Source organism: Pimephales promelas, chromosome 9 (assembly GCF_988280905.1).
Source record: "Pimephales promelas chromosome 9, fPimPro1.hap1.1, whole genome shotgun sequence".
In the NCBI taxonomy this organism is placed as follows: domain Eukaryota; kingdom Metazoa; phylum Chordata; class Actinopteri; order Cypriniformes; family Leuciscidae; genus Pimephales; species Pimephales promelas.
The window spans coordinates 31,036,960-31,059,166 of NC_142777.1; the positions used below are offsets into that span (position 1 = coordinate 31,036,960).

At 35.9% G+C, this 22,207-nt stretch overlaps 3 protein-coding genes across 3 annotated transcripts; 1 reads left to right on the top strand and 2 right to left on the bottom strand.

Annotated features, from left to right (window-relative positions):
- Positions 1-196: 196 nt before the first annotated feature.
- Positions 197-12,269, bottom strand: sfxn1 (sideroflexin 1). The gene is made up of 11 exons (XM_089134993.1): positions 12,169-12,269; positions 9,014-9,183; positions 8,721-8,891; positions 8,480-8,578; positions 8,299-8,374; positions 7,130-7,215; positions 6,673-6,800; positions 3,830-3,879; positions 2,732-2,781; positions 2,584-2,631; positions 197-2,473 (listed from the first exon to the last, which is right to left on the bottom strand). The coding sequence occupies exons 2-11, from the start codon at positions 9,175-9,177 to the stop codon at positions 2,377-2,379; spliced, it is 969 nt and encodes a 322-aa protein (XP_088991119.1). The 5' UTR covers positions 9,178-9,183; positions 12,169-12,269; the 3' UTR covers positions 197-2,376.
- Positions 12,270-13,614: 1,345 nt separating this feature from the next.
- On the bottom strand, positions 13,615-18,731 carry ppp2caa (protein phosphatase 2 catalytic subunit alpha a). The gene is made up of 7 exons (XM_039649195.2): positions 18,365-18,731; positions 16,248-16,457; positions 15,967-16,140; positions 15,756-15,845; positions 15,477-15,638; positions 14,559-14,677; positions 13,615-14,439 (listed from the first exon to the last, which is right to left on the bottom strand). Exons 1-7 carry the CDS (start codon positions 18,464-18,466, stop codon positions 14,367-14,369), a joined length of 930 nt encoding a protein of 309 aa, XP_039505129.1. The 5' UTR covers positions 18,467-18,731; the 3' UTR covers positions 13,615-14,366.
- Positions 18,732-19,601: 870 nt separating this feature from the next.
- On the top strand, positions 19,602-21,797 carry LOC120461139 (UPF0461 protein C5orf24 homolog). The gene is made up of 2 exons (XM_039649277.2): positions 19,602-19,843; positions 20,324-21,797. Exons 1-2 carry the CDS (start codon positions 19,802-19,804, stop codon positions 20,927-20,929), a joined length of 648 nt encoding a protein of 215 aa, XP_039505211.1. The 5' UTR covers positions 19,602-19,801; the 3' UTR covers positions 20,930-21,797.
- Positions 21,798-22,207: the final 410 nt, after the last annotated feature.

Here is a 22,207-nt window from a genome sequence, read left to right on the forward strand (position 1 = left end):
TTGAAAAATTTAAACGAGTCAACGACATTTTGAATTGCACCACAGCCAGCTGACGGTAAGTCAACAGTATCTGATCTATTAATTGTTCAATCAGTATCTATTGTTGAAAAACTGCAAGAAAAGACACAGCTCTAAAATCTAGTGTGCGATACAACCGATACATTAACTAAATAATGACAAGCTGCAAAAACGACCCATGGCTTTATAATACTCTTTATTTAGGTAATCCACACAGTACAGTGTAATCTTCACAGTACAATTTCCCAATTCACTGTAAAATAATAAACATTTTTTTTAAATATTCATCTTGAAAATCTTACACCCATCTCATTCACTGTAAACAAATTATTGTACGATTCATAGCAACTTGTTCATTTAAAGAGTAGACTAATGAGTCACACCTGCCACCCCAGTGTATTTTGTTCCACGTGTGCAGACTTCTTGAATTAAGTTATTGCTGATGGGATCAGGAAATAAACGTTTGCTGTGTTTAATGCACAAGGGAACGAATTCATTGGCATTTCACTTAGTATATAATTAATGCTAAACTGTCTAAAGATCATAATGGCTGTTGTGATTCTCCTGAACAAACCAGCAGTCCTTGAGCAGCTTTATGTAAAATCAGAACAAGAACAAGGACTGTTTTTCACAATTAGAACAAAAACAAATAGTGGTTACCAATATAACCACCAGCATATTCACAGAAATGGTATGTGCTCTTAGTTTGATTACATTACTGCCAACACTACATTCATGAACTGAACAAATGTGGCACATCAACAGTCTCACAACAACAATAATCCGAGCGCTCAGGCTGTTACTCTCTTAGTATGCTACGTATTAAACATTAAACATATCTAAATACCTCAACACATGAAGACTTAGTCAATTTAATGGAAAGTTCACAAAGATTAACATCATTAATTCTAAAAATATATAACATAGCCAAAAGTACATGGACACCTGTACACAATATGCAATTTTTAAACTCCTAATTTCAAAATATTAAACATTAACTGATCCGTTTGCTAATATACCATATTTCACTCATCTAGGAAGGCTTTCTACGAGTGTGTTTGATCCAGCGATGGGACAGAAAAGAACAGGGAGTTTTGCAGACCAATCAACATAGTTCAAAAAATGTGGTAAGTCAGTTCTTTATGGATCTTGGGCATGTCACTGTATGGAGTTGCATTAAGATTTGGCCTCAGAAATAACTGAAATGGCAAACCTGTTCATTCGAAGGAGCTGTCCACAAACTTTTGGCCATGTAGTGTAGATGGAAAATAGGAACAGGATTTATGGAAAGGCAATGGTGCACTTCATAAATGGAAAATGTACACTTCAGATTTTTCTTTAATATATTATATTATTTATATATAAAATCGCTATATGGATGTTTCCTTTCTCAAAATTGGTGGGAAAGGATACAGAAAAAATGAGAGTAGTATTAGCAGGTGTCATGTAGATTGTTTTGTGTGAGGACATTAACATATGTCACACAAAATATGGCACATGAGAATTTTTCAAGGGTGAACCAAAGTAAATGGTCGTACATTAAACAGAAAACAGGTGAGGCTTGACAAAATTGTGTAGAAAAACAATGCCTTTCCTTGAACTGCTAGAGGAACAGACTTTGGAACAGTCAACGAGAATACGTTGAACTTTAACCTCACACTTTTTTCACTTACAAAAAGTTTGTTCATGCACCATCGACAGGCAGAGGAAATTATATAAACATACGCACTATTCTTGTATAACACCCTAAGAGTGAAACTCAAATACTGAGGATAGTAAAATAGATAAAACTCTTATTAAAACTCATGCAGTAGTTTATCGGTTTATTAAACCTGCATCTAAGGAAATTTGCAGCAGAGGTTTGTATTTGGCAACGTTTTAAACGGATTGCACTATTATCATAATACAAGACGTCCCTTGACTCTTCTTGTAACTGAAATTAAATGAAATTTGGCAATACTGTATAACCTGCAACCATCATGAAGAGATAAACACGAAATACTGACAACAATGCAATGCAGACTAATAAAAAAACAAGGTCAACATCTGCCATCTTTGATCCTTACTGAAAATGACATTGAGTGGCACATGGAATAATAATTTTCAATAATCTGGCAGCAAACTGAATTATTTCATAAATGAAAAAAAAAAAATACTAAACGTATATACATGTCAGACAAAAGACCGGCAAAAATTGGCAACGACAATAAGGATTTAGCTTAAAAACAATTAAAACATCCTACAAAACGACTGAGTTGGTATGTCCTGGAGAGGAACGGGTGAACTTTGGCACACAAAGATGTTTTTGATGGTACGTGAAACCATTACAGTAAAGAGGAGATTCACCAACGTTTGTCTTCACAGTCCTTTGTTGAAGTAGACCGTCTCTATTCCAGGATGACTGGCTCGAATCTTCTCCTGCAGCTCTGGTTCCAAGCGGCTCACTGCCATAGAGCTGGATGAACAAATTGGAATTATGAAATGAGTCATTCTGAAATTATTCAAAAGATTCCAAAATAATACATTGATACTTTTAGTTCCAAACTGTTCTGAGAACTTTCTCACCTCTTTTGTGGGAATAACGCACAACACAATGGGGTTGCAAACACAAGGCTAAGAAGAAGAAAGTACAAAAGAATGGGTCACAAATTCTTGAATGTTTTTTAACAAGATAACAGTTTAGTAGACCATCAATCTATCTTTGGCAACTCACCAAAACCCAACCAAGCCAACTTGAATGGGTGCACTCATCCACGGAAACCTCTGAAAGAATAAAAAACGGGGGAGGGGAAATCAACCTGGCAACAAAGCCCATGATCCTATGGGGCCATTGTAAGGGCTAAAGCATTCAAGCAGATTGTACACTGTAGATGGTTATGTGTTAAAGGGTTAGTTCACCCAAAACTGAAAATTATGTCATTAATGACTCACCCTCATGTCATTCCAAGCCTGTAAGACCTCCGTTCATCTTCAGAACACAGTTTAAGATATTTTAGATTTAGTCCGAGAGTTTTCGGTCCCTACCCATTGAAAATATACTGTACGATATACTGTCCTTGTCCAGAAAGGAAATAAAGACATCATCAAAGTAGTCCATGTGACATCAGTGGGTTAGTTACAATGTTTTGAAGTATTGAAAATACATTTTGGTCCAAAAATAACAAAAACTTTGACTTTATTCAGCATTGCATTGTCTTCCGGTTCTGTTGTCAATCCGCGTTCAGTGACGCTGCTGACGTGTTGTCAGTGCGCCAGAGCTTCGTTTACAGTCTGAGGGAGACGCACGCTGTACAAAACAATCTTCGCAAACATATCTAAGGATGTCCACACAGAGGAAGACTTGCATTTTTTTGCCCAGCCATATTTATTTGAACCCAAATACACGGACGATCCAGATACACGTCATCAGCGTCACTGTGGACTCGTGAACGTGGATTGACCACAGAACCGGACGAGAATACAATGCGGAATAAAGTCGTAGTTTTTGTTATTTTTTGGACCAAAATTTATTTTCGATGCTTCAAAACATTGTAACTAACCCACTGATGTCACATGGACTACTTTGATGATGTCTTTATTTTCTTTCTGGACAAGCACAGTATACTGTACATACATTTTCAATGGAGCGACAGAAATCTTAAACTGTGTTCCAAAGATGAACGGAGGTTTTACGGGTTTGGGACGACATGAGGGTGAGTCATTTATTACATCATTTTCATTTTTGGGTGAACTAACCCTTTAAGGCTGAACAATTTTCATTAGGATTTTCAGTCATGTAAACAAAACATTTATAATGCAATTCTGAAATTACCTTGAGGAAGGCCTTCTTTTCCAAAGAGTTCATTAAAAATGGAGGGATTGCTATAGGATGAAAACAATTAAGTTAGATTTCTTGCTTGCAATTACAGGGTCCCATAACCAGATATGCAACATTGCTCTGCATATGACAGAGGGGGATGATAGTTTGAGAAAACTCGTGAAAAACCTGATCATATATTTTATTATATATAAAATCCTTAGACTTAATTTCTGTGTTAAAGGTGCATCAAGCAATTTCTGAGAAACATATTTGATATTTGAAATCAACTCAAACAAACACACATCCTCCATTATTGCTCCACCCCCAAAATGCACAAACGTGAGTGGAGTGAAGCAAAATAAGGCTTCACGGGAAATAAAGCGAAGATGATGAATGAACGAGTGGACAAAAATACAAACAAAAAAAATGTACATACAATTTTTTTATACAGTAAACCAGTGTTTCCCAACTCTGTTCCTGGCGGCACACCAACACTGCGCGTATTCTTTGTCTCCTTAATCAAACACACCTGATTCAACTCATCAGCTCATTAACCCATCTGATTATGAGCTGATGAGTTGAATCAGGTGTGTTTGATATACGCGCAGTGTTGGTGTGCCGCCAGGAACAGGGTTGGGAAACACTGCAGAAAACAATAATGTTAAAGCAATGTTACTCACATATGGAGTAGATACGAAGCAACCTCAGCATCTGTTTTCAACTTTTTCAATATTAACCCAGGACAGGTCCTAAAGCTCTCAGTCTCATCATAACCCTTCTTTTTCCAGTAATATTCCTCTAAACTTTTCTCTTTTGTAATGTCTCTCAGCCATCTCTCTTTCTACAGTCTTTTTTTCAAATCTTCCTCTTGCTCACTCTCTCTCCTCCCCTATCATGAGTGTGTACTGTATTCTGCTGATTGGCTACAAGTATGTTTTAGTCCGTTCTATTTTGAATCCAGAAATCACTAACTCAGGGCTTGACTTTTTGAGGGCTTAACTTTTTGAGGCATGTTGTCCTTCGGACAAGTAAATTTTTGTTTCACTTGTCCATGCACAAAAGTCACTTGTCCGGGTAAAGATTTATAATTTTATCTAGGGCTGGACGATTAGGGGAAAATGTCATATTGTGATTATTGAGGTCAATATTGTGGTTGTGATATGCGATTGCCATATAATAAACAAATGGTTTCATGAATCAACTTGTTTGGTTCTAAACCAAATGCACACACAGATTAGTGATAATTCTGAAATTAGCAATAACAACTAAATGATTGATAACACCTATAATGATCAATAAGCCATTGATATCTGGATAAAAATTAACTGTCTAACAGGTAGGACATATACAGAAATTGAATAAAGTTATCAAACAGTCTGCGCTGCATAAATTATATATAGACTACTCCTTATTAAAACTACACAAGTTCTTTAGTCAAGAGCAGTGAGTAATTTTCTCTGCTCCCTTTGTTCTTTCATTAACTTTACTGACGCAGCGCGAAAAATGTGTTCGTTTCAAATCTGTAAAATTAAATATGCAAAATAGACGTAACGAGTGGCACATAACGTGAAGTAACATGGCATTTTATTTTGTTTGAAATTTAACTTGTCCGGTCAGACAACTAATTTTCTATTTTTCCTACAAAAAATCCACTTGCCCCGGACAAGCCTTAAAGGTGGCATATGTAATAATTGAGGTAAAAATATCAAAAAAATGAGCTACACGCATAAAAAGAATGAGAAGAAATAAGTGCAATGATGTAATTAAAAAACTGACAAGTTATAGTGCTGCCGAGATATAAACCTAAATTAGCATGCTAAATGACTAGCCCCGGCCCGGTAGGTGTCGTAATACCAGTTCCGGCCATGGGAGGCGGTATGCGGCCGGGCAACATTACCACCAGCCAAACTGCAGTACACGAGTGAGTCGCGCTAGCGCCGGCTTGTGTGTGTGTGTGTGTACTTGAACCTGATGTCAGTCGTGTGGAAATACAGCCCATTACTACATTTCAGTTCAGGGAAGAGTTCAAAAAATGATTGGTTGACATTATGCATGAGGAATACATTTTGGTAAGTTGTAGCATACTGTATCTTTCAACAGTGTTCGGGTTCTTTTTCCATTAGCTAGTAGAGATGATCGGTTCACGTGCGCTAGGGATCTGTGGTGTAACATGTACAAGCGCCGAAACGGTATTTATTCTTTGAATTGCATAATAAAATTGACAGAATCTGAGAGCTTAACTAACCTGCTTGCTAAGTGTTAATTGCATGTGTCTCACGGTGAATTCGTGAGAGCTGGCAGCTCTGAATTTCGCTAGGTTGATCAACATCAGCGAATGCTGTCTGTCAAATTAATTCAAACTAACAATAAAAGTGTAATATGAACAAAACGAATACCGTAAACTTAAAATAATAGCCTGCAGGCTTTTATTTTTCCATATCGTCGAAATGCAACAGCTTGTTTTTGAGACAGGCGTCTATGAGTCGGTCTTCATCATTTAGTGTTGAGATGTTGTTCATTTAGTCTCTGATCTCTAAAAATCTCCAAATGCTCCACGTGAAACTGCGGTCTTCCGACCTTTTACTATCGTGTCAAATTATTTGAATAATATGCGGAGAAAGAGAGCAAAACAGCGCTCGTTTGTGTTGTTTGAAGACGTGAGTGCGTGCGGCAGCGGCACAACACATTTTCTGGAGGTATACTGCCCCCATCTGTTATGGAATATGGAATATTTTTTGATTTTTAGTTCCAGAAGGCACCTTTAATGTCGAGCCCTGCTAACTGCACCTTTGATAACCATAGGTGAAAAGTCAGCTTAATGAAAGATAATATCAAGACTTTTAGAGTAAACAAACCCATTCCCGGAGAGGCCATGAGGATTCTGGAAACCACCACTTGTGTAATGGCCTGTTGAGCTGCATTTGAAGATTCTCCTAACCGATTGTCATTCTCATCTGTTACTGGAATGCCATGTTTGAGTTCCCTGAGAAACAAAAGGAAAGATGCACTCCATATGACATACTCACTTCATGTCCATTATAAATGAACAGCAACACACAATATTACATTACTGTTTTGAACCACTGCTGACGGTTTGGGGTCAGTAGATTTTCTTTTTTTTAAGGAAATAATTTTATTCAGGCAGGATGCATTAAATTGATCAATAGTGGCAGTAGACAGTTATAATGTTACAAAATATGCATTGATAATCTTTCTGTGATCACAAAAAACCATGACTACCGAACAACCAATTCAGAGTAAAATCAGGTCAAACCTCTTTATGCATACCATTTGCTCTAGATAATTATTTACCGTTGTCTCATGAGTGGAATATTGATACAGTTAGCAGCAGCTACAGCAGCGAATGGCACAAAGCGTCCTATGAGTGGGGACACATGCTGAAAAACAGAAAATTAAACATAATTACTAATTATTACATGAACACATAGTGATCACTGAGCATAATATTTAATACTTCGATGTGAAAGAGTTAAAACTTATTAGTAAGCGACTACCAGTGATCGAAGTGGGGCGGAAAAAGTGGCATCCCTCCATCTGATTTAAAGGGATAGTTCACCCAAAATGAAAATTCTGTCAGTATTTACTCACCCTCATATTTTTCCAACCCTGTAAGACCTTTGTTCATCTTCGGAACACAAATTAATGAAATCTGAGAGCTGGATCATTCCTCCATACTAGTCCATAGGCTTCTTGAGGGATTGAAACTTGCCGGCCTCAAAGTTATTAAACACATCGTTAAAATAGACATCGATAAAACATCATTAAAACAGTCCAAGTGACTACAGTAGCTCAATCTTAACTTTATCAAGCAACCAGAACGCTTTTTGTACGCAAAAACAAACATAAATAACGACTTTATTTCAACTATTCACTTCCTTCTCTTTGCGCCTCTAGTCAGTTAAACTAGTGTAATTGCGTAGAGCTACATCACACGTAGGCTCACTATTGGCCGACGCTGGTCATGTGTGTGATGCGTGTAACGTACAACTAAACTAGTACCCTGACTAGTAGCCAAGAGATAAGGAAATTAATATTTGAAATAAAGTCTTAATTTTTGTTTGATTTTTGCACACAAAAAGTGTTCTCATCGCTTGATAAAGTTAAGATTGAGCCACTGTAGTCACTCTGACTATTTTAACGATGTCTTTAATAACTTTTCGAGGCCGGCAAGTTTCAAGCCTAGTATGGAGGAGTGATCCGGCTCGCAGATTTCATCAAAAATATCTTAATTCGTGTTCTGAAGATGAATGAAAGTCTTACAGGGTTGGAACAACATGAGGGTGAGTAAATACTGACAGAATTTTCATTTTTGGGTGAACTATCCCTTTAAATCACGTTTTGGGGGTGCGTGAGAAGTGAGAAGTGCCGGTACACAAGAAAAAGTGAGGGTACGCTACAGGTTAAAATATAGAAGTGTCGGTACTGGTCCACTTCGAACACTGGCGATGACAGACTATTACCTTTGCTAATGCATTTAGTCCTAAAGCAGTAGCCACGGCCCCTGTGGTGGCTGATACATATGCTGTGCCAAGCTGGCTGCAAGGACATATATTAGGAATTTAGGGATATTGCAAATTAGTTGAAAGAAGAAATGCAAAAAGTGAAACAAATATTCAGATGCATGATCTAAAGTCCTCTCACTTTACTGTGATGGGAGCGTCTCCACTCCTGTTGGTGTAGTTGACTATTGCATTGAAAGACTGATTGATCCACTGCCAAAACAGAACTGCTGGAGTCGTTCTAAAAGCAAGAGAAAGTGAGTATAAATATTCAGCACTACAGCATATGTGGTGAAATAGTTCATTATCCAGAAAAAAAATCTTATAGCGATACTGTAGCCACTATAATAATGGATTACACAGCAAAACCCAGCATGATTTACCTGTAGAACGTCATCATGCATCCAGTGATGGTCATGTTCATGGGAACCTGAGCAGACATGCGACCAATCAGGAGCATTTTCTCGCCTGTGTCTGGATGGAATGCCGAGTCAAAAACATACTTCGCCCTCCATAGCTCATCTTCTGTGAGATCCGGTGATACCACACCTTTTCTTCAGGGATAAGAGAATGTAAGTTGATGGCGTACTTGCTTGTACTTGCTCAACTCAGCATATGTAACAATGAATCCAATACAAAAGCACATGCTGTGAATAAGTGCAGAGTAGAGACTTACTTGTAATCCTGAATAATCTGACGTGCATTTTCTAATTGTTCATTCGACAGGAGGATGTTTCTAGGGTCTGTGACAGTGAAGAAATGCTTTGCGCGACCCACAAATGTTCCCTGATCCCAGCGTGGCTCTTTAATGTTTATGGAGGTGGAGAGCACGGCTGCCATGGTACACTGTGAACATATTACACTGTTAAAACCTTGGATACATTTCATTTAATCTAAATGTCTTTGAAAACAAGTTATTTTTAAAACATTATGTTGGTACCATGACTGGTATAGCAAGAAGCCCAAGAAAGATTCTTAAAAACTACTTCTGTTCTGTTCCACAGAAGAATGACAAGGTTTGGAATAATGGTGAGTACACTTGCGTTCAAAAGTTCAATGATTTTTTTTTTAAATGTTTTTTAAAGAAATCTTTCAAAGGCACCATTTATTTGCTCAAACATACAGTAAGAACGTTAATATTGTGAAATGGCATTACCATTTAAAAGTAAAACAACTATTTTCTATTTTTAATGTATTTTAAAATCAAATTTTTTGATTGTAATTTATTCCTGTGATGGCAAAACTGAATTTTCAGCATCTTTACTCCAGTTTTCAGTGTCACATGAACCTTCAGAAATCATTTTGGTTTGATGCTCAAGAAACATTTCTTGTTATCAATGTTGAAACCAGTTGTGCTGCTTAATGTGGACACTGTAATACTTTATTCTAGTATTCTTTGATAAATGGAAAGTTCAAAAGAACAACATTCATTTGAAATGGTAATCTCTTATAACATAAATGTTTTTACCTTTTAATCAATTTTATGCATCCTTGCTGAATAAAAGTATTGATTTCTCCCAAAATAATAATAATAATAATTACTTGCCCCAGATTTTTGATAGAAAATGTAAAAAGAGAATTTAAATTTCTTGTGAACAGTAAGTTTTTATTTCTTATATGGAGAAAACACTGTACTAAAATAAGAATTTTGGTGGTAAAAAAAAACAACAAAAAAAAAACTGAATAATGCTTGCACATGACATTCCTTCCCAGATTAGGCCATCGCTGAATCAGCATGTAGTTTCTAAAGACACAGCGGACCAGCCAAGCAAAGAAACTCAGTCACTCTGAAAATTAATTTAGGTTCTGCTAGTCCCCATGTAAAACAGCACATCAGGGTTTATAAACAATTGTGAAAAGTATAAGATTAGACATTTAGTCACAGGGAGGGTTGATTCATTAAAAAAAAAAAATCACAATTTTGCTACTCTTTCTCATTTATTTTAAACCTGTATGACTTTCTTAAGTGGAAGATAAATAAAATATTAGACTGTAAAGAACTGACACTCAACGTGAAGATTGCTGTACTGCAATAATTTTTGTTTAATACTGAAGAAAGACAGCTATAAGGGTTTTAAATAATACGAGGGTAGTGTTTTGGGGGGATTTAACCATTTATTTGCTTGAGCATATTTCAAGAAAAAGCTCAATTAAATAAACCACACGCTATAATAATGTGCAGCGTGGTGACATTTTCTTTTGAAAATTGAGTGTTTTGAGGACACCAAATACAGATGAAGGGAGGTCACGCGTAAATCACGCGTTTCACTTAAACACGGCTACAAAAGTGGGTCTGTGTCTCTTTAAATCAAATAATGGTTGTGCACGAGATCACTTGAGTCTGCTCGAGCCTGATGCTTTGCGCGCTGCTTCCCTTTTAAAACGCGTTTCACTAATGACTCATTTTCGCTAATCGGTTCTTTTGAACAGTTCGTTTCAAAGAACCAGCTCTGTCATTTTACGTTTTTTATTAAACACTACAAAGCATTAAAGCAATACATAAAAATATGAAGAGAAAAAAATGACAACAATATAAACAGACAAAAATAAGTTGCCAGGGTAACATAAAAACAATGCAGTGCATTCACCTTCAAGAGGACATAAATATAGAGGAGATAGTTTTCATTGCTTTGGGATTAACAGAGCTTTGGATAGTTTCAATCTATCTGTCTAAATCATCTTTGAATAGAGAAAAGAGAGGTTTACAGCCAGTAAATTTTAATTTTTTTTACGTATGTATGAAATTTAGCTAGAAGGAAACACAAATTAATTATGTAATATTGTCCTGTTTTCTCTTGAGTAGTCAAACAAACCAAAGAAAACATCTTTAAAACAAGAGAAGTCACTTACAAAATTGGATTGGATAAAAATAAAAATTCTAAGCAAAGTTTCTCTGTGTGGGTAAATTGCCAAAACAAACTAATTACGTCTTCCTCGGAAGAGTTCTGTCTCGTTCCAAATTAAAAGAGACGATTCTCGTTGATTCGGAGTCGGACTGAATCGTTCAGTCAATTTCGTGAACAAATTGTTCTGACTGTTTGTGCAAACGATTCACTAAGTAAAGATCCGACTCAAATGAACAATTCGTTCACGAATCGGACATCGCTGCAAAGCAAGAATTCATATCGTGCTTTTCAAACATGAAAACATTTAGTCCACACTATGGATTGGAGAGATAAGATACCGACCGATACACGGGCCTCTTGGTCCGAAATGAACTTTGAACAGAGACGCAGCGTTTATGGCACTTTCCCTAAAGTTAAACAATCAATTTCTTGCCCAATAGTATGCTTTCATGACTGTATTATTACTGTGTATTATTTCAATAATCTAATATTAATAATATGTATTCATTCATCTTAATGCTTTATGTGATGTGTTCAAACATTGATGCTCTTTAAAGAGCAAATCATGGGATGAATGGAATGATTTAAATGGTGTCTTGTTTTGAAACCAATTGTTAGAATATCAGCATTGTAGCCCATTGGCAAAGAATGGTTCAAAACCAGTCGGTACCGGTTGGGTGGCTTCCATTGGGGCATTCAATATGTCCTAAATATGAATTATAATATGTTTAAATATTATGGTAAAATAAATATTGGAAGGTTGCTTCATGTGATAAATATCTTAATACGCTTTAGCTTTATCTTTAAAACCATCTGTTCAACTCCAGCTGTGCACCTCTTCTTCAACCTCTGGATGCCACATCACAAATCCACTTACTGTCAGCATAAGGTTTAACATTCTAATGCATCCAGTAAAAAAAAAAGAAAAAGAAAATTATCTTGAAAATGGCATCCGTGAAAAAATACGAAAGGTCCTGTTACTTACAGTGCAAAGCCCGCCGTCAGACAAAATCACAGCACGAGCTGTCCGCAGCAGATATCAGTCTCGCGCACCGAGGCTAATTTGGTATTTACGAATGGACGTGAAGTACGCTGCAATAAAAGCACCACCAACCAGTGGCGCTGCTGATATTTCAAAATAAAGGTATCCAATATCTTGGGAAATTTTGTAACATGAGATTATTGCATTTATGTCGTGTGATCCAAGACAAGGTTAACACAAGGTAAAAAGAAATAAACAATGCGAAACGGATTTTTTTTCCCTTAACGTTTACCGAGTTAAATACAATGCATTAGTCATTCAACGTAAGGACTTTTACTATGAAATCTAATGATATAAAATATTTTGTTGATAATATATATATATATATATATATATATATATATATATATATATATATATATATATATATATATATATATATATATAAATTATATGATATTTAATATTTTATTACATTAATTTTTAACTGTTGGTTGTCTGTCTAAAACTAAAATGTAAATCATTAATCTTTTTATGAATATTGTGTTCACCAAAATAACGGGCTATTTGCACTTAGTTTAAATCTGTGTAAATAGACACTCATACCGAAGTACATGCACTAAGTTAACTAACGTTACCATTTGTCATTTCTTAACTCAATTTACAAGTAATACATTTCTATGTAATACAGATGGATGACAATTAATGATACACAATAAGCACTTTAACCTAGTATCAATTTATGGATCGATTCTCTGCAGAAAGAGACGAATTTAATTCCTTTCAAAAATATTTTCGAAAGAGCCCCTTTAGCTAAGTAAAACCAGTCTATGACAATAATTAACAAGTTAGATTTAAGAAAATCGCTCCATCTAGCGGATATCGTGTGCATATTATGTATTGCTTTGTCATGTCGGCATGTCTGGAATGTTAAGTATTAAACACACATTATTAACATGTATATTGTTTTTTAATCGCAATTAGGCGTGAATTTTAAATAAAAATATATATTTTTTAATGTTTTTAGATTTGTTTCGTTTGAAAGTTAAACAGCAGTATAAAGTCTTCCTTTAAAATATCCTATGCAATAAAATTATTGAAAATGGCATGCTATTAAATTTCAAAGTATTACTCCGTCATGTTAGTAATAGTTAACTTTAGCAATTTATTTCCTTCCCATTAGGTTCCATGTTATTCATTTTTATTGTTACCTGAGCTTGGTGAATTTTTCCTTTTTTTGAAAGTCTGCTGTATTATATTATAACCTTTCTTAAATTCCAATACATATATATATATATATATATATATATATATATATTCAACTGTACTGCACAACAAGAATGACCTAACAATTAAAATCAATCAGCAACACTAAACATTTTGCAGTATCCTAATACAGATGACAAACATTACTTTACAGCTGTTTTCTAAAAAGAAACAGACTTAACATAGATAAATAGCATGAGTTTTTATTGCTGTTCAAATCCCTATTTAATTGTGCTCTGTTTAAATTACAAAGTATTGGGAAATAATGCAGTAACATACAAAAGCAGAAACAAACAAAACTACTGCTCTGTAAACTAAGTACAATAACAAATACTGTATTGAAAAAGTGCTTAAAGGACATTGAAAAGAGACTAAACCTAAAGTGTTTCATACCAACCTGCAACAAACATCGCAGTAGGCAATCAGTTCAAACAGCAATCGGACATTTGCCAGATGACAGCTCATTGTGAACCCGAGGCCATGCAGCATGAAAATGCAGCTATAATACACAGCACTATTTTAAGCTCATCACGACGTGTACATTATCGGGTCATAGGTGTACATGACACATTTAGTGTGTAAATTCAAATATTGTTATTCCAAAACAAAGCGCTTCAGAAGAATGCACAAAAACCTCTTAGTCTGATGAAACCCTTACATCCTGATCAAAAACACAACTGTTTTTAGTACAGAAGAGAGAAAAGTACGTGATGGAGATGAGAGAGTACTGTTACATTTCGTGTGTTTGTTGAGATTACTGCATTTAGCTTGTTGCAGTACTAGATATGGCACGTTTTGGTCCAAGGACAGGGGTTTGTGTTAGAAAATGTTAAAAGATGAGCATGTCTTTAATGAATACTCATTGTCCACTGGTAGTATGATAGTCCACTGATAGTGCTGCAATACTATAATTTAAAAAAAAGCCTTCCCCCATTTTACAGAAAATAATCTGGAGTGCGACGAGTGACGTGAGGTTCTCCTCTACGTGGCGCCGGGTCAAACTGTAAACTAAAGGAAATCATTCTGTTAATATAAATGTTTAGAGTTGTAAAATCATAGAAATGTAACACAGGGACAGGAAATGGAAAATATCAATAAAAAATATGCTTTGTTTGTCATATACATACAAGGAGTACTTCAGCGTGTCATCAAGTTCCATGATCGCAGCCTGGTTACCACATCGGTAGCAATAATTGGGTGCGCTGAAGATCGTTACCACATTACGCTCATGACACCAGTTATAACCCTGTGAAAATGTTTTTAAAAATATATTAGCCTGTAGCTTATCAACAACATATAGTAGGTCTATTATTATATTTAATTTATTATAGGTTTGCATATTTAGGTTATTATATTTAAACCAAAACCATAAATACATCGTTACAACGTTACGTCGAAATAAAATGAGTGTTAACTGAAATAAAATTATATATATATACATATAAACGTATTTTATTTCAGATAACTGCCAAAGCAATATTTCTTACTTTCATTTAGTTTAACTTATTTAACTAAAATACCTACAATTAAAACTGAAATAAAAATCAATGTCAATAAATGTCATAAATGTCAATAAATAATCAATAATCAATGAAATAAATGTCAATAAATGACAATGTCAAAAACATACAACACAATTACTAACATTTTAACTAAAAATAATTAAATTGTACAACAAAAACTGGAAAATCTAAAAATAAAAACTATAATAGTATCTCTATATATATAGTTCATGTAGTATGTCTTTATAATATAATAATGGTGTTTCTGTCTCTCTCTCTCTCATATATCATATATCATATATATATATATATATATATATATATGATATATCGTGAGACTATATGTAATGTTTGGAAATGTAAACTGAAATTTCCCACTTACACACTAAAGCAAAATATATATAAAAAAACTGGCTTGCCTAAGACTTTTGCACAGTACTGTTGCACACACAAATATTCATTTTTTTCTTTCTTTTTGTATTGTAATTTTTATGTATTTCTCATAAACAATACATAAACATTGGTAATCAACCTCTCTTTTACCTCCATCACTAACTGGTGGGCTCTTGAGACCAGAGTCAAGCAGTTGGCATGGTTAAATGTTTCTGAGATGTCCTGGCCAAACGTGTACCCAGCCCCCCTGGGGGAAATCCCCCAACCTCCACGGTCATCTGGATCGGACCACAGCAAATCACACATGGGACCCTGCCAACAAGATTTCATAAGCTTCTGTGAGTAGTATTCACAGCTGGGACTCTAAATAATGTTGAATATTAACGAAACGCTATACATCTTTCTAATATTCACAGGTGGAATTTATACCTCATGTGGTACTTCTTGGATCCGGTCCAATGCGCGAATGTGATCCAGTGTGTCAATTGAAGGTGACAATCCTCCATGGAGACAGAAAATCTGTTCAGACAGAGCAAACAGAGTTAGGTTTAAGCTTTATGCGCACTCAAATGATTGCGCAAACAGCGTTTTGTTTTGATTGTCATTTATAAGACAATTACAATGGATGAAGCCAATTTACCTGTGTGTCTACGAGGGCTGTAAGAGGAAGGTAGTCAAAGAGGTCTGTGAAATATTTCCAAACATTTGCATTTCCATATTTTCTCAGGCACTCGTCATAAAAGCCATAAACTTGTGTGATTTGTCTGCTTTCGTGGTTTCCGCGGAGGATGGTGATTCTCTCTCGATATCGAACCTGCAGGATTTACAATTATTAAAAACAAGCCAATAACACAATGCAAATTCACATTTTCTTGTTTTAGTAACTTCAGATCAATGTTAAAGCTGTGTCTATTCACATACCTTTAAAGACACCAGCAGTGAGACTGTCTCGACTGAATAGTAACCTCTATCCACGTAGTCTCCCATAAATAGGTAATTAGTATCTGGTGATTTACCCCCGATCTTAAACAGTTCCATAAGATCGTGAAACTGGCCATGTACATCTCCGCATACTGTGACCGGGCAACGCACTTCCTGGACGTTCGACTCTTTAGATAAAATTTCTTTAGCCTGCAATAGATAAAACAAGCAGCTTAGACACCAAGAAATGGTTTCAACTATTAACCTAAAGTGCATTTAAAATTTCAAACAAACTGTGGGAGGCAATGTAGACACGGACCAGCGATTATATTATATTATAAGGTGTGGTAAAATGCAAGATGTAAAATAAATCTCTGATGTCCCCAGTGTGTGTGTGTGAAGTTTTAGCACAAAATACCACACAGATATTTTTTATATAGCATGTTAAAGTTGTCACTTTTTGAGGGTTTGCAAAAAAAACACCGTTTTGTGCCTGGCCCTTTAAATGCAAATGAGCTGCTGCAGAGGGCGGGGTTTCAAGAGCTCGTGTGTTAGCAGCTGCGATTTCCTCAAGAAAATGACAGAAACTGTTCTCCCTTTAATGTTAAAATGGGGTCAGTCAAAGATGGAGAGACTCAAGAATAAGTGACAACACGTAGAATGCAACAGGACATCTCTGAATGGAGTGTTAACTATCTTCAATTAGGATATTCTGCCATGTAATCTAAATCACTCATATAGAAACTGTTGTGAGATGCACACAGAGTGATGTGAAAAGATGGATGCTAAAGTTTGAGCTGACTCACAAATGTACTCTTATACAACCACTTTTCCTCTTCTCAACATGGACTGCGTGTTCCCGGGGGCGGGGTTTATGTACATTTTAGGGTTGGTGACGTCGTGTAGTCCCTACCAGCCGTTTGTTGTAGTCCTTTTCTTTAAAATCTTCCTTTACGTTGAACTTTGAGCGTTGTAACTTTGATAATGTTGTTTATGCTCAAACAGCAACATTACACACTAAGTAAAGTTAGAAAAGTGAAATCATACTTTACCACCCCTTTAATAATGGCATGTGTTATTGGAAATAAATTAAGAGGGACTAAATACATTAAACAATGTTTGTTTAATAGCCTTAAAATGTGCTGTGACACTTTATTTTAAGGTGTCTGTGTCACAGTGTAATTATATATTTACGTACTTAATATTCATAATTAACTGCATGTACTTGGTTTAGGGTTAGTTGCTTGTAATTTCGCATATATTATAGTTAATAGAACATATATATGTAACGTGTACCAAGGACTCTGTAAAATAAAGAGTTACCAGATGTGCTTAAATAAATTAGTAATAATAATAACAACTGATATTGTTATTCATTTATTTTAACATCAATTCCACAATACAAACTATGGCAGTGGCAGATCTCTCTTTGTGCTTCACAGAAAAAAAGAAAATCATGCAGGTTTGGAGCATTGTGTGGGTGAGTACTTGACGACAGAATTTCATTTTTAGGTCAACTATTTCAGGAAACAAGTGAGCATTTTCTTTTTTTACATTGTGGGAGGAAAACTTATAGCAGAACACAAAAAAATGGTTTAACAGAATAAGGACAGACTGATTAATGCATGTGGACTAATTCTAGATGCGCACTTGAAATAATGGCCAATTATAATATTGCTAAGCAACAAGAATGCCTTTAAAATAACATAAGTTACATATACAACACAAAATTTTTTTTTTTTTGTTGTTTCCCCCACTGAGATTGGCGTATCTGAACCTTTACCGTCCCATGTTGGCTTAGAAAGCAAATGCAAACCCCAGACTCTGCCTGAAAAGCGAATAACAAAAGTGGGCATAACCTGAAGAGTTCTGGTTGCTAACTGCGCTGCACAGCCGACAACCAATAGTCACATTCGTGGCGCACAGACGGCCAATAATAGAATAATTCGGCACCGCCATCTTCGGATTGCCAGTGGGAAGGGCGCATTGCAACTGTATCTGAGCCGATAACAAATTTAGACAGTCTGCCAGTGCACCCACGGGCCGCCTGTCATAACACGTGTTTTACCCTTAACATACAATGCAACACTGACACAGGTGACGAGATCGTCACTCACCTTCTCGCATAAAATTTTCACTTGGTTTTCTGATAGTTGTTTGCACTCGTTCAGTTGCTCGATCCATTGGTCCAGTTCTTTCGTGAATACCTTCTCGTCCATTCTCGACACTTACAGCATGCACGTAATGTTAAAAATAAGGTGAAACGAGTCAAAATGCTTTAAATGGGTTTGGCGTCATGCGTCAGAAGTAATCAATCCCAGTTTAAAATGAAGCTGTCGACTCCTTGTTTACTTGCAAATGGACTGGAACTTTTACTCCCTGAAGAATAAAACGATTATTGCAACTCTTTGTAAGCAGTAAACGATTAAAACTACAGCCTGAAACCTCCTTTGAATTCTGTCAGACTCTGGTGGTTATGATGCGCAGCAGCGACGAAGAATCCGCTCATGTAGCTTGACGTCACCTAATCCGCATTCAAAATGACGAATCCTACTACCGCGAAGGCTTGATTCTTAATATTAAGCAGTCAAGCCTGTTCCATTGGTAGACATCCCAATGCCGTATCTTAATGACCTTATTCATATTCAGAAATTAGGCGTTTGCTATAGGAAGGCTATCAATGAACGTCAGACTGACCTTATTAATATTGACCGGGTCAGTTTTCGCCATAGTAGTATTTGTTTTTGTCTCTTGTGCGTTTAGTGCCGCCAGCTGATGTACAAGGGGAATGACAGTAATTTGAGAACTGCTACATAGGTTTGTGTGGTGTAAATAATCATAATAATATATTATTATTATGCTAGTTGCTAGAAATTTGAGGATCTTTCATTAATTTATAACAATAATAATAATGTTATGCTAGTTGCTGTAAAGTGAAGCAGCTCTTTTTTAAACATTCTTTATTCACACCATACTGATTTTAATGATATCCTATCATTGAATTATTTTAATGATATCTTATCATTAATGTGATTATGTTCAAAAAAATATTTTCTCATAAATCATAGTTTATGTTTTATTTCTGTGACGTCGAACAGCGCATTCTTCTCTGTAAGCTCTCACCATATGAGCTTTTCATAAAACACAAATCTGATTTAAATGAATAGAAATAATAATTTAAAAAAATCCACAAAACAGATGAGATTTCAAATGTCAGCACCAAATAAATATATATAAATGAATAAATATGAAGAACAAAAGTGGCACGTGAGCTTGCACTAGGCCCTTCTCGTATTTGCTGAGGAACAGTATAAATTCCCATCAGCAGCTGACGCATGCGTATAAGCTATTCATACTATTTTATTATTTTTTCTAGTGAAAATGGCTGCCTTTCAGCTTTAAACCCCAGCGGTTCATGGAACAAATATCCATCCCTTAAACCAGAATTAGCACGATCGTTCGGAAAGAAAGCATCTCGCGCTTCAAGAATGTGCATATTACTGCGTTAATAAAATGATACTTTTGCTTTCAAGAATGGAAGATAGATCTGTTTCATGTTTAACCCTTTACATTCCGTGATCCGCGTTCCAGATGAGGTAAAGTACTTTCTTCATTGCATTATTTAACGCAAAATTGCATCTAATTTATATTATATTTCATTTTATTTACAGCAATTGAAAGACTTTTATATATTAACAACCGAATAGCGCCGGGGGAAAAAGATACCAAACGTGCAGAATGACAGGACAACGATGCATAACAGATATTATGCGGTCTCTGTCTTTTTGTAATAAAACATTGCGTTTGCTTATCCGGCTGTACATTGTGACATACTTATAGTTGGACTATTTCCATAGTTCGACTCTCTCTGCATAACTTTCCATGGTTAATTGAACAGGCCTGTTGTTTTCTTTTTGATTGACGTCGTCAATCACTCATTTGCGAAGCACGCGCTCGTTGTGAGATGTTTGGAAAGTATAATTGCGATACTTCTATATTCGGCGGTTATTTTACAATACAAATAAACATTTTACTAACCACTGTATTTAACATTTTAAAATATTTTATTTGAACAGAAAATGATGCACCAAGTAGCCAGCAACAGCAACGACTATGGTCTGGGTAGCATTGGGGATGATGGGCAACACCCAGCCAGTCATTTTGAGTTGTGCAGTTCACAGTCCAACAAATTTTACCCCACTGTCCCACCTCCCTCTCTACAACTGCCACTCCCAAACTTGTCCCCCTTGCCACAGAGCATGATCAAACCCATGTCTTGCCAGATGCAAGACTCCCAGAATGAATTTCACTCCCAAACCGTTCGAATGAGGGGTGCAGATGCTCCAGAGGGCTCTAAGAAAAAGAAGGGCCTAGGGAAGTCCGGACGACGAGGCAGGCCCTCGGGTACCACTAAGTCTGCAGGCTACAGGACAAGTACGGGACGGCCGCCTGGGACCACAAGAGCAGCAGGTTTTAAAACCAGCCCAGGAAGGCCACTGGGCACTACCAAAGCGGCAGGCTACAAGGTGAGCCCAGGTAGGCCTCCGGGCAGCATCAAAACACTATCAAGGCTTAATAAACTGGACTATGGCGCCTGCAATGGTGCACCGTTCCCTTACACCATGATGCAGAAGAGGGCCTTGTGCGAAGCCGCTGTGAAAGAGAAAGACACTACAGAGTGAAAACTGTTTTTTTTATTTATTGCAAGGAGGGACTAGGGATGTGGGTGCATGTCCAAAGTCACAGTGAATTGTGTTTGCAATGTCAAACTCTTGCAAGGAACAAAAAAAAAAAAAAAGATGAATTTTGATACCTAAACTCATGTGTATGTGCCAGTGTTATCCTTTTGTGTATCATTTTCCAAAGAGCATTAGCATTACCTTTCTCGCTATGGCATACGTTATCCTATTGTACAGATGTGCATGACGGTAGTATTGTGAAATAAAGTTACAGTATTGCACACATATTAATCTTTTTGGTCCTTAGACTTTGCTAAAGTGAAATGTAGAGAAACTTCAATCGTGTTTTACATTTAACTTTACCTTTTCCATAAAGGTTTTGATGTGAAGTTACAATCTTCATCACGCCTGGTTTGTTTCACTCTAGATTTTAGGACATTTGACTTGAAAAATCTGATCAGCAGTAATCAGTAATCCTCTCTTCCCCTGATGTGTATGTGAAAGTGCTCTGTTTGTAGTGTCTAACAATATGTTGATCCTTTTTGTTGTTGTTGTTGTTGCATTTATGAAATGTCTGGTGCCCTTTTAAGACAGAGGATGATGTGGATTTTTGATATAAAGTCAAATGACAGATTTCAGCTATGGCATAACCTTTAAACATGCTCTTGTAAATATAACTGTAAGTTTATCAGCCAGTGTCCATTGTTCCACCCAAAATTGTTTTGCTGATTAATAATCCAATTTAAAATACCATGTTAATGTTGTTGTTTTTTTAATCGCTGGGATAAAACAAGTCTCAGTTTTGTGTAATTGAATACACCTGATCTGATAAAAAAAATAAAATAAACAATTATCACTCCAAAAATAGAAATCGTGTGGAAAAACTGCTGAACCACATTTTTATACAAAAAAAGATGATTTGCAAAAATGTTGAATACCAATTGAGTTGGTATTAAAATTTGTGACTCTAGTATTAATGTATGATTAACTGTTTCAATAATAACATGTGTAGACAAAAAAATGAATTTGCATTGGCTTAATAGGAAACTATTCAAAAAATATATTGTAAGACAAAACACGTAACTACTGCCTTACATGTTAATTACATAAACACTCTAATGCCCATAATGGTATGTGGTAAAGTAAAACAGAAATGTTACATTCTTGTTCAAATTACAAAAAAATTATGGAAACAGCTGCGAAATTATGGGTTCTTTCCTACTGCCTTTGTTCTAGTTTTAAATCATTGTCTATACAAACACTGACTGCAGATAAGCTATA